At 39.8% G+C, this 11,810-nt stretch overlaps 1 protein-coding gene across 1 annotated transcript; it reads right to left on the reverse strand.

Moving 5' to 3' along the window:
- Positions 1-2,161: 2,161 nt before the first annotated feature.
- zgc:123217 (uncharacterized protein LOC641414 homolog) lies at positions 2,162-9,020 on the reverse strand. The gene is made up of 6 exons (XM_034707930.1): positions 8,989-9,020; positions 7,643-7,657; positions 7,294-7,468; positions 6,563-6,831; positions 3,024-3,172; positions 2,162-2,752 (listed from the first exon to the last, which is right to left on the reverse strand). The coding sequence occupies exons 1-6, from the start codon at positions 9,011-9,013 to the stop codon at positions 2,426-2,428; spliced, it is 960 nt and encodes a 319-aa protein (XP_034563821.1). The 5' UTR covers positions 9,014-9,020; the 3' UTR covers positions 2,162-2,425.
- Positions 9,021-11,810: the final 2,790 nt, after the last annotated feature.

Here is an 11,810-nt window from a genome sequence, read left to right on the forward strand (position 1 = left end):
TTGAATGCATGATTGTGGAATAATGAGAGAGAAAAGCTGTTCTAAATTTGGGTTGATATCTTGGTTCACTTGACATGTTCAAGTGTTCACAAAGAGGGAGTTTTCTTCCAGGCAGTCCACTTTCACTGGGCACACAGTGAAGCAGCGCACTCTTGTGTTCTTGTGAAGACTGTGCTCTCTGAAACCATTGTGCCTCAAGTCAGTGTCTGCCCATCACATTGTTTCCTCTGAATTGTCTGCATGACTGGCCACACAAAATTTCTTTTCAGAGGCTTATCACACCCTTAAATATATCAAAGATGAGCAACAACTTTAGTTTTTATAAATTATTATTTTTGGACAGTGTAAGATTTTACCATAGCCATCAGTTATTCATAAACATGATGTAAAATGTACTCCATCTGGAGTTATGTACAGCTGTTCATTTGGCCTAAAGTCACAGCCACAGTCCATCCATCCATCCATCCATCTTCTTCCGCTTATCCGGGTCCGGTTCGCGGGGGCAGCAGCCTCAGCAGGGAAGCCCAGACACTCCTCTCCCCGTCCACTTCCACCAGCTCTTCTGGGGGGATACCGAGGCGCTCCCAGGCCAGCTGAGAGATATAATCTCGCCAGTGTGTCCTGGGCCTCCTCCCAGACGGACATGCCCGAAACACCTCCCCAGGGAGATGTCCGGGAGGCATCCTGACCAGATGCCCGAACCACCTCATCTGGCTCCTCTCGATCCGGAGGAGCAGCGGCTCTACTTTGTGCCTCTCCCAGATGTCTGAGCTCCCAACCCTATCTCTAAGGCCGAGCCCAGCCACCCTGCGGAGAAAGCTCATTTCGGCCACTTGTATTCGCAATCTTGTTCTTTCGGTCACTACCCACAGCTCGTGACCATAGGTGAGGGTTGGAACGTAGATTGACCGGTAAATTGAGAGCTTTGCCTTCTGGCTCAGCTCTCTCTTCACCACAACAGACCGGTACAGCGTCCGTATCACTGCAGACACCGCCCCGATCTGTCTGTCAATCTCTCGCTCCCTTTTCCCCTCACTCGTGAACAAGACACCAAGATACTTAAACTATTCCGCCTGGGGCAAAGACTCCCCTCCGACCCGGAGAGGGCAAGCCTCCCTTTTCCGACTTAGCACCATGGCCTCAGACTTAGAGGTGCTGATCCTCATCCCTGCTGCTTCACACTCAGCTGCAAACCGTGCCAGTGCGAGCTGGAGGTCACTGTTCGATGAAGCCAATAGGACGACATCATCTGCAAAGAGCAGAGATGGAATCCCAAGGCCACCGAACCGGACACCCTCCGCCACTTGGCTGCGCCTAGAAATTCTGTCCATAAAAGTTATGAACATAACCGGTGACAAAGGGCAGCCCTGGCGGAGTCCAATCCCCACCGGGAACAAATACGACTTACTGCTGGCAATGCGAACCAAACTCTGGCTCCAACAATACAGAGACTGAATGGCCCGTAGCAACAGGCCATCTACTCCATATTCCCGGAGCACCCCCCAAAGGACACCTCAGCCACAGTCATTGATCCTAAACATATTTGACTTAAAAAAAAAACGAGTTTCAACACTTTGAAGCAGGTAGAGCCGATATAACAGATATAAATCCCTGCAGCGCGAGCAGCAGCTGCTGCTTGATTGGGCTCTGCTCTGCTACGAAGTGTAATTCTCGTAGTGTAATTCAAAGTGAACTTTTAGAACAGAGAACTTTAACTTGTTATTGAGTATTCTCATGTAAAGGATTTAACCATTTCTCTCACAAACAAAGCGTATGCTTATGTGCTTTCTCATTTATCGTTATCAATAAGACTATCCATGTATTTGTTTGAGTTTTAATCCGATAGACAGTGCTTTTTGGGGGGGTTTTAAGTTATATTTTTAGGCTTTTGGCCTTTATTCGATAGGACAGCTGAAGAGAGACAGGAAATGTAGGGAGAGAGCAGGGGAAGACATGCAGGAAATGGTTGCGGCCAGGAATCAAACTGGCGACCCCTGGGACGAGGACTGTAGCCTCTGTATGTGGGGCGCTTAGACCGCTAGACCACTAGCTCCCCAACAGTGTTTCTTTTTGACAACCCATTGTGACTGCTGAAGCAAAACAAATCTTTCATTATGTATCTATATATCTGTTTTTTATTATGGGGTTTAATATTGTTCAGAGTACTACTGATCACATATAAACAAACAGTAAATCATACAAGATGCCTTAAATAGTGTTTAAGTCATTAAAATAATAAAAAACTTAATATTTAACTGCAATGCAGAAGAAAAGTAACAAACACTCAACCGCTCCAGAACTTAAGTGCATTAATCATTCAGTTATAACACAACACTAAAACCACTCCAGAACTTAAGTACATTAATCATTCAGTTATAACACAACACTATACAGAATAAGAATACATGAAAAAGTGCAAGCAATTCTATGGAGCTACACTGTGAAGCTGGAAAAGAGTTGCAATGGCAACTAATGTTATCTCAACAGCACTTGCTGATGCCCCGGAGACTGGAGTTACTGTCGTTGTATTTCTACACAAAAAATTGATGTCTGGGTCGGTGCCACTGGAGGTGAATGTCACAAAGCTAACATTCGCCCCAGCTACTCGATCCATGATCCATGTCTCGAATTCAGAAACTTTGGCATAAACCTCAGGGAATCCAGCCAGGGCACAGGGTACTCCATAACTAACTATGCCTGCCTGGATCCATACTGAGCCTTGATCACACTGCAAAGGTCCACCAGAGTCCCCCTAATACAGGAGAGACAAAATACACTTAATAATATTGCACAGAATAAAACTAGGATAGGCTATACTGCACAGTCTCTCTGACAATACAATCTTATAGAAAAATGCTAAAAGTTTACATTGTGATTTTGAAATTGTTAAATAATAACATTACAGAGCTTATTCTATGTGAGAATAATTCATTTTTGTGGAAGTTTAAGAGAGAAAATTAATCTTAAAACGTCTGTCAACCAGTTTTTTTTAAAATAATATCATAAGATGTTGTTATTCTAACCTGACACACTCCTTTGTTCTCCTGTCCAGCGCAAATCATTTGGTCTGTGATGTTTGCTAGTGGTTCTGCAAGATAGTTGCAAGTGCACTGTTTTTTTCCGATGACAGGAATCTGAACCTCCTGGAGAACATTAAAGGCTACGTTGGGCTCTATGGGAGAAAAACATAAAACAATGACACACAACTTTTATTATTCATCCTTTTACACATTTTTTTTTAGTTAAAAATATTTTTTTATTGAGATACAGACGAGGTACTCATGAAGCACAGTGCTGATCAGTCACTGATATTAGAGGATGTTATAAATAAACGCTACACGCAGTTAGCAGTCACATCTAAATAGGAAAAGTGAGAGACATGCACAAAAGGAAAAAAAATAACTATTAACTGCACATGGTAAGTAAGTGAAGCATGGACCTACAATGACAGCCTGTGTTACTGTTTGGCATTTTTAGGTTAAAGAAAATATCAAGGTAAACAAAAAGCACAACAGAAACAATAAACAAAAAATATCCATTATAAAACAATCCCTTCCCTGTCACTGCCAGTCATGGCATGAAATAATTTCCCCAGTCCCATTAAAGACCTGGTTATAGGCCTTCATCTGAAAGAGAGAGATGATGAATCTGCATCTGAATCATGGTTTTAAAGGTTGTGTACAGAGTTCAGAAAGGTTCCCCAAGTTTCAATAAGCTGTGCATTGCAATGTTGGAGTGAGAATCTTATTTTCTCTAGCTTTAAGCAAGTCAGAACTTCTGCCAACCATAGTGCATGCGTGGGCGGGGTAGCGTCTCTCCATCTGAGCAGCACGGCATGCCTGGCCAGAAGGGAAGCAAAGGCCAGGGTCTGCTGTTTTTGTGCCGATAACTGTACCACTCCTCCAGTGACCCCAAACACAGCAACAAGAGGATTGGGTTTTAATTTAATGTTAATTATCTTGGACATAGTTAGAAATACCTCTGTCCAGTATTTATTAAGACTAGGGCATTGCCAGTACATATGAATAAGTGATGCTTCTGCATTCTTGCATTTGTCACAGTACAGCTCGATGTCGAGATAGAAGCGAGACGGTTTTACTTTAGAGATATGAGCTCTGTGTACCACTTTAAACTGGATTAGGCAATGGCGAGCACGGCCCAAGTCTTCCTCCCATGATCTTTTAAGTATGTCTGTAGACTAGTGTCCCGCCTTAGGTCTGCCACCATGCTATACAGCACTGACATGAGTCTTTTTCAAAATGGGTTCAGGGACAGGACAGACAACAATGGTTGTTTCTGCTGACTAGGGAATATGGGAAAACTTTGAGATGAGAAACTGTTTTGCTTGTAAGTATCTAAAGAATTCACACTAGATTCAACTTTTTTCTTAACTGCTTGAAGTCATTGTCCATAAACAGATCTTTAAAGTGTATAGTACCCTTCCTGTGGCATTCATGAAAAACAGAGTCATGCATAGAAGGTTCAAAAAGGTGTTTGTTTTAACAGGGCTTGGAAGAGAAAATCTGTCTAGCCTAAAGAATTTCCTGAATTGGACCCATATTCTTAAAGAATGTTTAACCACTGGATTCTTAATGGAATTGAACGGAGGGAGAGGAAGCGACGATCTCAACAGCGCAGGAATAGACATGTTTATGTTGGAGTTTAGCTCCATTCCCACCCAGTCAGGGCAGTTGGGCTGGTTCAAAAGGAAAGACCAGAATGAGAGGCAACGGAAGTTGACAGCCCAGTAATAGAAACAGAGATTTGGGAGAGCTAGACCGCCGCTAGCTTTGGATTTCTGAAGATGGATCTCATTAGGCGAGGATGTTTACCCTGACATAAATATGATGAAATTAGTTTGTTTGACAAAAAACGCTTTAGGGACAAAGATCAATTAGACCTGAAATAAATACAGAAATTTTGGTTGGATGTTCATTTTCACAGCATTGATACATCCCATGAGAGATAAGGTCAAAAGGGGACCACTGTGAAAGTTTTAGTTTTGTTTGGTCCAGCATTTTGACAAGGTTCTCCTTGAATAAATCTTTATATTTACGAGTGACTGACATACCCAAATAAGATAATTTGTTAATTTCAACTTTCAAAGGGAAGTTGCTAAGGTCTAATGAATGTGCTATATTGTTGATGGGGAAGATTTCACTTTTATGGAGATTTAGTCTGTACCTTGAGTGTTGACCGAACTGACTGAGCAGTGATAAGACATGGGGTAGTGAGGTAATCGGGTCAGAGATGAACAGCAAGAGGTCGTCGGCATAAAGAGAGACCTTGTGTTCTCTGCCATCCCTCTTAACACCAGATATGTCTTTACAACTACGGAGGGCAATGACTAGTGGCTCAATAGCTAAATCGAACAGCATTGGGCTCAGAGGACAGCCCTGACAGGTTCCCCGATGTAGATTAAATGGTTTTGACCACTGGGAGTTTGCACGGATGGAAGCAGAGGGATTAGAGTATAACAAGTTGGAACAAATTCATCTAAGGTAGCAAATAAATACTTCCATTCGACGGTCAAAATCTTTTTAAGCGTCCAGGGAGACAATACACTCAGGGGTCTCACCAGAGGACGTATGGATAATATAAAATAAACGCTGTATGTTAAGATAAGATTATCTGCTTTGTATAAAACCAGTTTGGTCTTCTGAAATGACTGTGGGAAGTGTGTTTTCTAATCTGCAAGCTAAAATCTTGGCTAGGATTTAGAAGTCTGTATTTAGGAGAGAGATGGGTCTATAGGAGGCACAAGCCAGTGGGTCCTTTCCTTTCTTAGCTATGAGAGTAATATAAGCCTCATTAAATGATGGAGGGAGAGAGAGCTTTGTGTGGGATTCAGACAGAACTGCACATAACTGTGGACTTTCACACAGATTTGAGCGGGTTTTCATTTTTTAGAGTGGGAAATTAAATATGGAAACAAATAAGATACATTTAAACACTGTATACTGTCTTTGTGTTTTCTATAAATATAAGCCACCACAATTTGTTTTCCTCATCAAATAGCTTTTGTTATTTAAGAGTTCTGGGGTTAGCTCAATGCAGCAGTTTATGCACCATGACCTAGAATTCATTGATATCCTGTTCCTGGATTAGCAAAATAATGGATGGGGTGTAGATAGAGGACAGAAATGCAGATAACACTGGTAGCTCTGAACTACTTTTCTGGGGGCAACAATGCTTTAAGCTAGATGCTAAAGTCGGTATGCTAACATTGACATTTACTATCTAATGTTAACATGTTAACACTTCAACATTTTCTAACTCTTCATAAAAGCTATTTTGTATGTCTTTGGTTTAGCAAGAGTCATGGTATTTGATTGATTTAAATGTTGACTTCCCCATTTCATACATTAAAGTGTTGTTGACACAAACCAAATCTGCAAAAGTAGTCCTCAGAGAAGCACAACAAAATAAGTCGAAGTTCACCAAAGTCAGTTGTATTTATCCTCTGAAGACTGTCAGAACAATAAACATTGAAATATTTACTAACCATTGCAAATTCTAACTCCATTCGAGTCTAATGTATGCAGCATGGCCTGATACTCACCATCCTTTCCCAGCCTGCCCCAGCCAGTGGCCCAGCAAGAAGTGGAGTTGTGGATTTGACTTGAGTTACTCGCCAGGCAGACAGGTCGGATGTAGTTAGTAAAACTGACTGGACTGCTAATCTTCATGAGGGCTATGTCGTTGTTAAATAAGGTGTTGTTGTAGTCCTGATGAACAATGATCTGGGACACCGAGCTGCTCACTTCATTAACATTAGGGCCACTCTGAGTGTCTCTTCCCATGTAGAGAGTCCAGGCGCTAAGTGAATTTCTGAATAAAGGGAGAAATACTGATTAATTACTGGTAATTCAGTCATTACATGCAATTTTAAGTCTTGTGTTGTGGGACATCCCCCTCCCCCCTTCCTGATTGTTCATCTCCTTCAAGATTCTATGTTTTTATCAAATAGTTCTAAAGTTGTTGAATGATAGAGGGGCTACTTTTGAGAAGCTGATTCTACAATGCGTTTGGTTTTACTTTTGGTGTGGAATCTTAATTTACTTAATTTTAACTTAATATATTTTTCACAACAAAATTAAAAGTGAAGAAGATCACAAGTATTCCTCTAAATGTGATTAAAAAAAGGGACTTTTAAAAATTCACTCTACATTGTTTTGACGTTTTGGAGCTAAATGTGGAGAAATGTTGCTGTTATTTTCAGTGTGCACAACTTTACAAACGGCGCCCCATATAACACTTGACATGAATCAACAGCTGATGAATTTGTCTTACGTTACGATGCAGTGAGCTGCTGTGAGAACCCACTGGTCACTGATTAGAGTCCCTCCGCAGATGTGTTGGTTATTCCCCCCCAATCCAAGGTGCATGCTGACCATCCATGGCCATGACCCAGCAGTGGTATTCTGACCACCCACTATCCTTGTTTTCGGTGGAGCTATTCCACAGTCTTTCAGGGCACATAGACAACTGTGTGTCAGGCTGATTCATGCAATAACTTGTAGTTGTATGTGTTAATGAACTGCAATACAAATTAATTGTTGTTGCAGTTCATGTCTTTAGCATTTTACATCACCAAGAGCAAATTACATGGCTAACTAATATGAATTGTGACTGTGCTTACCCAGAGTGTTTGACTCTGTTGAAAGGAGAAAAACATGTTACTTACATCTTTAAACCTCAATATACTGTATGTGCTTCTTTAATGTTAGACAAAGCATAACTCTCTGTGCAGTATAAAATCATTCAAATTGAAATACATATATATGAACACAAGGTGGAGCTTGAGTCAAGCTGTTTTCTCTATCTCCCTCTGAAACATATGATGTAGGTTGTAGCGTTTGTCAAGACACAGCACTGCTACAAATGAAACAAGTTTGAGTCAAAATGAAGTTCTGTTTGCTCTGCCGTACGAATGAAAGGCTGACATTTGACAAATCGCTGCACAGAACTATAATTCAGCTGACTGTGGAAAAAATATTGTCCACATCTCTTTTGCTGAAGTTTTTTGAGCAGTTAACTGTTGCATTGTTCTGTTCTATTGTCTTATGTCTCAATGCTTGTTAGTTTGAGCCCACAATACAAACAGTGAAGTTTTCTTTTGGACATAACAGGAAGCAGACTCACGTGTTGTGTTGTTAGAACAGGTCTGATGTTTGAAACTACTTTGGTATTGTGCTAACTAATTAGGAGGAATGCTTCATGGCCTTTGGAATTCCTAACAAAGATGATAAATGGGATATAAATAAAAGGGATTGTTATTTTTAAATCAAGTTTAAAAATGTAGTTTGTTTAGTTTCTTCAACCTATGGCTCAACTAATCATTTTAAGGGCTGTGACTATACCGTATCTTTTATTTTATAAATGTTGTAAAAAATGTATTATATCACAACATTGAAAGATTGAATGACTTTGGGTCATCTCTATAAAGGATATAAATAATTAAGCCAAAGGTAACTTAGAAAAGGATAGAGCAAACATAGGAAAGGAGATGGTTTAACAGCTTTGTTATACAGTTATGTAATACTGTTTCATAAATGCTGCCACATTTTATTCATCATAATCATATTTCATATATGCCATGTCTTTCACTGCTGTAAACATTATTTTTATGTAACTCATCAATGGAATAATTCTTCATTTTTCAATATTTGATATGTAATGGGCACAAAAGTGGAAATTCAATATACTAAACCCCTTTACAAGACCACTTAAAACACTTAGGTGACCACTATTTGGTTTATAAACTATATATCACTTGTATCATCACATATCTTTTTAAGTGGCGTAATAAACATTCTGTTCTGTGTCCAAAGAAAATAAAGATTCTTACATGAACACAATACAATCAAGTGAAGCCATTAATTGTTAGATCAAAACCTTGTTTACACTGTAAATTCAGATTTAAATCAGATGAATTGCCAAATAATATTAAAAAACATAAAATGGTAGATCAGTGCAGTAGCTCACCTTTCCCAGTCAGCATTATATACATGCAGAGAATCCATACAGTCAAGGCTGCCATGCTGACTCTTTGCCTTCATTAGACACAAACAGTACTGCGAGCAAAGTTTTGTGTCTTTAGTCACATGTGTGCACTGTTTTGTATATCTGTTTATAGCATCCACTTCCTTCTCAAACCGGTTTTACAAGATACCTTAGGAATACATTCTTCAACTCCATCCCACAAAGACAATGGCTTACGGTAATGACTTTACCTGCACTGTACTATAGAATCGGTCTGTATCTGGAAATCATGCCAGAGGAAAAATATTTCATTTTGATGCTTCAATCTAAAATTATTTTGATATTAAAAATGAATGAAACAAAGAATATATTAAGTTTGTGTATGCATTCCTTTTCATTGTTACAATGATAACAATCAAACTGTTAAAATGGCCGGCCTCTTCTCTTCTTTCTTCACTGTCTCAGTTCTGCCTCAGGTAGCTGTATATTGAGCTGCACTATGACCTCTGCCCTCTTCAGCTTTAAGCTACAGTTTGGTTCTTGTTTTATTTGGTGCCTGCAGCTATCAAAGATTTTTGGCTTTTGAGTGCCGCATGTTTTCAAAAATAATAATATAGGGCTTTTTAGAAATACTTTAACTATTGCGTGGTAGAGTAACATTATGTGAGTCTGCAAAGAAGTAACAAAAGCTTATGAATAATATCAGTCAAGTACCAAATTAAATATCATTTTCCTCTGAAATGTTACTGAGTAAAAGAAGAGATAAGTGTGTATGGGTGTGTGTGTGTGTGTGTGTGTGTGTGTGTGTGTGTGTGTGTGTGTGTGTGTGTGCGCGTGCGTGTTTGTGTGTGTGTGTGTGTGTGTGTGTGTGTGTGTGTGTGTGTGTGTGTGTGTGTGTGTGTGTGTGTGTGTGTGTGTGTTTGTGTGTGTGTGAATGCTTCTTTGAGAAAACAGAGCAACCAAATCAGTCCAAAGAGACATTAAGTGTATCTCAGCCTGCTTTCAGGGACACTCTTCAGACTACAGACCGTGTCACTATGATGGCTTGAGCAGTTTGGTACAAATGTCTTCCCCAGTGGGAAAGAGTTGATTTCATGGGTTGAGAGTGGTTGAGAGTGGGCAAGTAGGTGTGAAGGAAAGTCTCCAGAAATTAATGTGAGTGTATGTAATGCCCCCAAAGGGATGTCATTTTGAGTGAATGCAGGAACGGTTGGTATGTATGTGTTTGTTGTTTCCTGCTGTATAAATAATATATATATATTTTGTTGCTGTTATAAATGTTTCTCCTTAGTGAAACATTTCAAAATAAATGTTAAAATATCATATCTATTTCTTTAAGAGCTGTGTTAAGCATTAGGGGAGGTTTCTTTTAAAGGAGACTCAAACTGAAACAATAACCAACGTGGCACCTACCTGTCTCTGTTTTGAATCTTTCAGTTACAGGAAGAAGGCTTATTATTGAAAGCAAAATCAAGTCTGGTAGCATCTTTCAGCTGTGTGTGTCCCTAAGGTATGTGTAACATCTACATCTCTGTAAAAACTACATCAGACAGATAAAGAAAATCCCTGCTGCCTGATTCTCCAACTGGATTAGTTTACAGTACACGCATAAGAAAAACACTATCACTATATTTTAAGGTTACTTTATAAGGTTACATTTTTGGATTGCTAAATGCTATAATATCATCCGCATCATTTTCAAGATTCTGTTCCTCACCTACAAGGCCATCAACAACCTAGCTCCTCAGTACCTCATTGACCTCCTCCATACTAAAATACCCACCCGTAGTCTCAGGTCCTCCTCTTCCACCCAACTCACCCTCCCACCTGCTCACTTGACCACCTTGGGGTCGAGAGCCTTCAACCTCTGGAACTCTCTCCCCCTGGACATACAAAATTCCACCTCTCCCCAAACCTTAAAATCCCGCCTAAAAACTCACCTTTTCCGCCAAGCATACGCACTCTAATCCGTCTTCTTGGGACTGGAATGACTTCCCCTCCCCCCCTTTCATTTTTCTAGTATTGTATCTTTATTCTAATGTATGTATTTATTTACTGTTGAGTGTTGCTTTTTTTATTGCCATGTTGTAAGGTGACCTTGGGTGTCCAGAAAGGCGCCTATAAATAAAATGAATTACCATTAATATATCATCATTTAAAATGTCTAAATATTTGCCGTCCCGTAAAAGCCCTTTAGGAAACATACTCATTGCAAGCATGAGACTACCTTTGCAAGAACTAGCTTAATCTGCTCTGTGTGTAACACTGTGGCCTAGTTTAGCTTGAGAGTATATATATCATAAAGTGTACCATACATGCTTATCTTATCTCAAAGTATTGAAATCACATACTGGTTTTAGATACATTTCTGTAGTACAGAGATAGAAATGGCTGAATAATGCATTTGTTTCACCACAAGTAAAAGACACTGAACCTGAACCATATTTACAGATTTAAATAGTCACTGGCACCATTACATTCTTTCCCTCAGCTAGAATGTGCTCCATCAAATCCTAAACCAGAGCCTCTTTATGTGCACTCAATCTTTCCACCTGATGAATGAAAAGGGGTGTCAGCAAAAGAAAGAGAAAACAAGACATTGAATCGGACACTGTTGTGTTTGCACACAAAGTACCTTACACAAACAGTGAAGTGGGACACATTAATCACCTGTTTTGACCCCTATGAGTCGCAATTGTGAGCAAAGTAAAGCAGCTAGAGAAAGAAAAGAAACAATCAGAGACAACATTGCAACTCAGTGACACAAACACAATGTGATCTCCTAAATGGAAATTGCCATGTTCACTGTGACCAAATGAAGAGCA

The sequence above is a fragment of the Notolabrus celidotus genome, chromosome 18 (genome assembly GCF_009762535.1).
Source record: "Notolabrus celidotus isolate fNotCel1 chromosome 18, fNotCel1.pri, whole genome shotgun sequence".
In the NCBI taxonomy this organism is placed as follows: domain Eukaryota; kingdom Metazoa; phylum Chordata; class Actinopteri; order Labriformes; family Labridae; genus Notolabrus; species Notolabrus celidotus.